Consider the following 3,981-nt stretch of genomic DNA (forward strand, 5'->3'; position numbering starts at 1 on the left):
TATTTTAACACGGACGGAGCCATTTTATTTACACGCAAAGCATTGTGGGTAAATGATGACGTAGATAGGTCCTCGGTGCGAGGCTGCTAACGAGCTATATCCACCCTGAAGGTTAATCTTGGACAATATCTGATGATCGACTCTTTTAAATGAAACCAGAGAGGAGAAGGTAGAAACGATTCAGGCTACAACTGAAAATATGGATGGACAACAGAGCTGCTTCATGGAAGAAGAACCTCAGCTTAGCCTGTTAGCTTTAGCCTTAGCCCTGACGCTATCACCATATATATGTATTAGCTCAACGCTACACATGACAGAGAGGGGAACACAAAAATGACTCTGTCTGCAACTGAAAATATGGATGGAGGACCTCAGTTTAGCTTGTTTGTCGTGCTAGAGACGAGCTAATACATATAAGGCAATAAAGCGTTGGCGCTAGCACAAAGGCTAACAGGCTAAGCTGAGGTTCTTCTTCCATGAAGCAGCTCTGTTTTCCTCCATCTATATTTTCAGTTGTAGACTGAGTCGTTTCTACCTTCTTCTCTCTGGTTTCATTTAAAAGAGTCGATCATCAGATATTGTCCAAGATTAACCTTCAGGGTAGATATAGCTCGTTAGCAGCCTCGCACCGAGGACCTATCTACGTCATCATTTACCCACAATGCTTTGCGTGTAAATAAAATGGCTCCGTCCGTGTTAAAATATATATTTTTTAAATTTACAAAACTAAACAGCCTACAGTATTTTTACAGWCTTTATTTTACAGTTAAAAYATACGTTTAYCARATAAAGTCTAATGTTRCAACTAATCAGGGATCCCTTGAAACATAAACTGGACATCAAATCTGTAAACACCACTTATTTTAGCTGAACTGTTTTTGCCTTATATTTCAGGAGCTTGAGACCCTGCTGGCCCGCCACGCCAGCGGCAACACGGAGAAGCTGGTGACCCTGGTGAACAAGTTCCCCAGCTTTAACGAACAGACYCAGTCGTACGTGCTGAACTTCCACGGCCGTGTCACGCAGGCCTCGGTGAAAAACTTCCAGATCATCCACCCTGACAATGGTGAGGCGTCTCATTTTCCCTACAAATCATAAGACTCTTATTTTGTAGCCCCGACACCTTCGCTGAGCTCCAAATGTCGCTTGCAGGCGATTACATCGTCATGCAGTTTGGCCGTGTGGCGGAGGACGTCTTCTCCATGGACTACAGTTTTCCCCTGTGTGCCCTGCAAGCCTTCGCCATCACCCTCTCATCCTTTGATGGCAAACTGGCCTGTGAGTGACCCATCCGGATGTGCCGCAAGTGCTCAACATCTCTGACTAAACAGGAAGCTCGAGCTAAAGTTATACCCATAATAGGCCGCAAAGCCATGTTTTATGACACTTTTTACCAAGCTGTAACAACTTACTTTATAGGTCTTGTAATGTTTTGCTATATTTATTTTTAAATATTTTAAATAAAGCAAAAAGTATTATAGYGATTCATCTGTCACTGAGATATTAAAAAGTCAAGAAAAACTGCACAATTCTTGAAGCAGATCTGCTTGTYTCTCGTTGAACTTTCTAATAAATTATTAATCTTGTACATTTGGTCTTTTTTTCCCCCCCTCCACAAACAAAGTCTTATCTSGCAGATGTTCCTTTAAAATCAAACCCGACCATCTTTTATCAGCCTGACTGCATGATCCTCCTTTACGCAACATGTACCATCAAAAAAGGAACAAGTTTTATCAGAGTTACAAAAAGGCCTGAGAGAGCGGTCCTATCAGATGCTGCGGACCTGCAACGCGCTCCTGATCAGGATTGCTCGTCTTGCGCAACTTAAATATTTCCATCTCGCAAGACGTTTGGCACGTTTTCAGCTCGGGTTCACGCCAACTTCTCACACGAGGACAGAAGGTCACTCAGGTTTCATAAACAAAAAATAGGCCTCAGATGTGCTGCATGGTAACACGAAACATCCTGAAAGCAAAGAGATAAGATATAAATACCCAAACGTAACCATTATAAAACATACACACCTGATAGCGTGTTGTGGTTTTAAAGACTGAAGACGTTCTTTCAGTTTGAACCACAGGAGCATTTGTTTTGACTTGCTGCAAAAAAAGTTCACGTGACAAAGTTTTAACGTACGGCCCGTGTTCGACCAGACAGCACGAGCTGCAGGGCGGGCTGAAGAATCAAACTGTAAAAGGAAACTGTGAGCCTCACTGTCAACCTTTATCTGCTGCAGAATCACAACTTCACCAACAGCGTCACTCAGTCGATCTTCTGTCGGCGCACGGTGCGTTGCCAAAACACTTTCACGTCGCACACTAACCGTTTTGCAGCTTCTGGCTTCAAAATCAGAAAGTTACATCATCATCGAGTTGAGTGTTGATGCACCTGACAAAAATGGGAGTCAATGAGGGGTACAGACTTGTAAAAATAGCTTTGGTCAGCTCTAATCATTGCGATTAAAGGATGCATATCACCCGCTGCCTTGCATCGCAAAGTTTGGATTTAGATCATCTGAAGATGAGAAATTAAGTCATCGCTCGAAGTATGTCTTGAGAATAACTCTCAGCTACTAACGCACCAAATTTTAGCTTAAAACCTTAAAAATTCACAGAGTTGTAGCCATTGTAGTGTTTGCTGATTCAGATATGCTGCGGCGGCCATCTTGAATTGGACTAGCTTCACATCTTAATCAGTTGTGGAGGTACATCCACTCATTACTTCCTGAAAGCTTCAATAAAATTTGTCCTGCGATTCATGAGATATTTTGCTAACAGACAGAGCTGATTATAATAGGCAATGTTAAAATTTACAACAGAGATGATTCAATTTTGGGAGTATTGGAGTTTTTTTTTCTTCCACCTTATTTTAGTGATCAGTGCTTGTTACATTGGTCATCATTTTGTTCATTTTATTCAGCTGAAAGAATGAAAAACATCCTGGCCGCAGTGAAAGGTTGGTTGTGCGGCATGYTTTTGTTGTGTGATCAGGTTAGCTTCAGCATTCTCTGCATCTATTTCTGCAGCCTTATATCAGCTCAATAATCAGAGAGAGTCTCACCACACATCAGTTTCTTTCCCACTTTTTAAGTTCAAAACAATTCTCATCAATGCATGGTCACGTCATATGACTCAGAAAATAAATGTATAGAATAGATAGCAGCTCTGATAAAGAAGGAAAACGTCTCATTCTCTAATAAAACTAAGTTTTGATCTGTAAAAGTCTGTGGCTTTTAAATGAAGTTTGGTGAAACTGCTGTTGCTTACATCCGCTCTCTTATTGGTGCACAGAAACCTGGTCCCCGCCCTCTCTCAGCCTGCATTTAGGAGTTTGGTGTGAAAGTTTCAGGGCAGAGTGAGCTCACACGTCAGAGCTGAGCGGGTGTGTGTGTCTGAGTGGGAGCGATGGATCGACGTCGTCCTCCGAGGCTGAAGGCGCTGCTGCTGCAGGTCCTGGTTCTCCTCCAGTCCAGCAGCAAGGTCAAGCTGCAGAGAGAAATGACCACAGGTTAGATTTTAATATCTTTACCGGTATTCACCGTGACAAAGATCAGCAGCTTTTAATGTCTACATGTGAATAATCCACAAATAATCTATTAGTGGAACGTTGGGACAGAGGGGCTCAGTCAGAACAGGTACAAGTTTTAATCCAGTTTTTAGTCCTTTGTCTTGAATGAACAAGTCAAAACCAAAAAAGCTTTTGTAGAAAAGTGACCTAAAGCTGCTCCAAGTTGTGAGCAACACTGAACTACTTTTTCCAAACATTTGAACCCTCACAAACATTTATATCAACATTAAARTAGGTGATGAATGTACAAACCCCAAAACCAGAAAAGTTGGCACGTTGTGTAAATTGTAAATAAAAACAGAATACAATGACTTGCAAATCATTTTCAACCTATATTCAATTGAACACACTGCAAAGACCACATACCTAACGTTCGAACTGGTAAACTTTGTTATTTTTTGCAAATATTAGCTC

General features: G+C 41.5%; 2 protein-coding genes across 2 annotated transcripts in view; both read left to right on the forward strand.

The window, feature by feature from the left end:
• Positions 1-1,529, forward strand: part of si:dkey-220f10.4 (tubby protein homolog) — a 7,454-nt gene extending 5,925 nt beyond the window's left edge. The window contains exons 9-10 of the mRNA XM_014008160.1: positions 895-1,066; positions 1,153-1,529. Coding sequence (XP_013863614.1) covers positions 895-1,066; positions 1,153-1,286 — 306 coding nt within the window. The 3' untranslated portion in view covers positions 1,287-1,529. The remainder of the gene's footprint in view (positions 1-894; positions 1,067-1,152) is intronic.
• Positions 1,530-2,663: 1,134 nt separating this feature from the next.
• The window catches only part of LOC106517326 (uncharacterized), an 11,516-nt gene continuing 10,198 nt past the window's right edge, over positions 2,664-3,981 (forward strand). Inside the window, exon 1 of the mRNA XM_014008095.1 lies at positions 2,664-3,507. Coding sequence (XP_013863549.1) covers positions 3,405-3,507 — 103 coding nt within the window. The 5' untranslated portion in view covers positions 2,664-3,404. The remainder of the gene's footprint in view (positions 3,508-3,981) is intronic.

This window comes from Austrofundulus limnaeus, unplaced genomic scaffold (genome assembly GCF_001266775.1).
Source record: "Austrofundulus limnaeus strain Quisiro unplaced genomic scaffold, Austrofundulus_limnaeus-1.0 Scaffold48, whole genome shotgun sequence".
Classification (NCBI taxonomy): domain Eukaryota; kingdom Metazoa; phylum Chordata; class Actinopteri; order Cyprinodontiformes; family Rivulidae; genus Austrofundulus; species Austrofundulus limnaeus.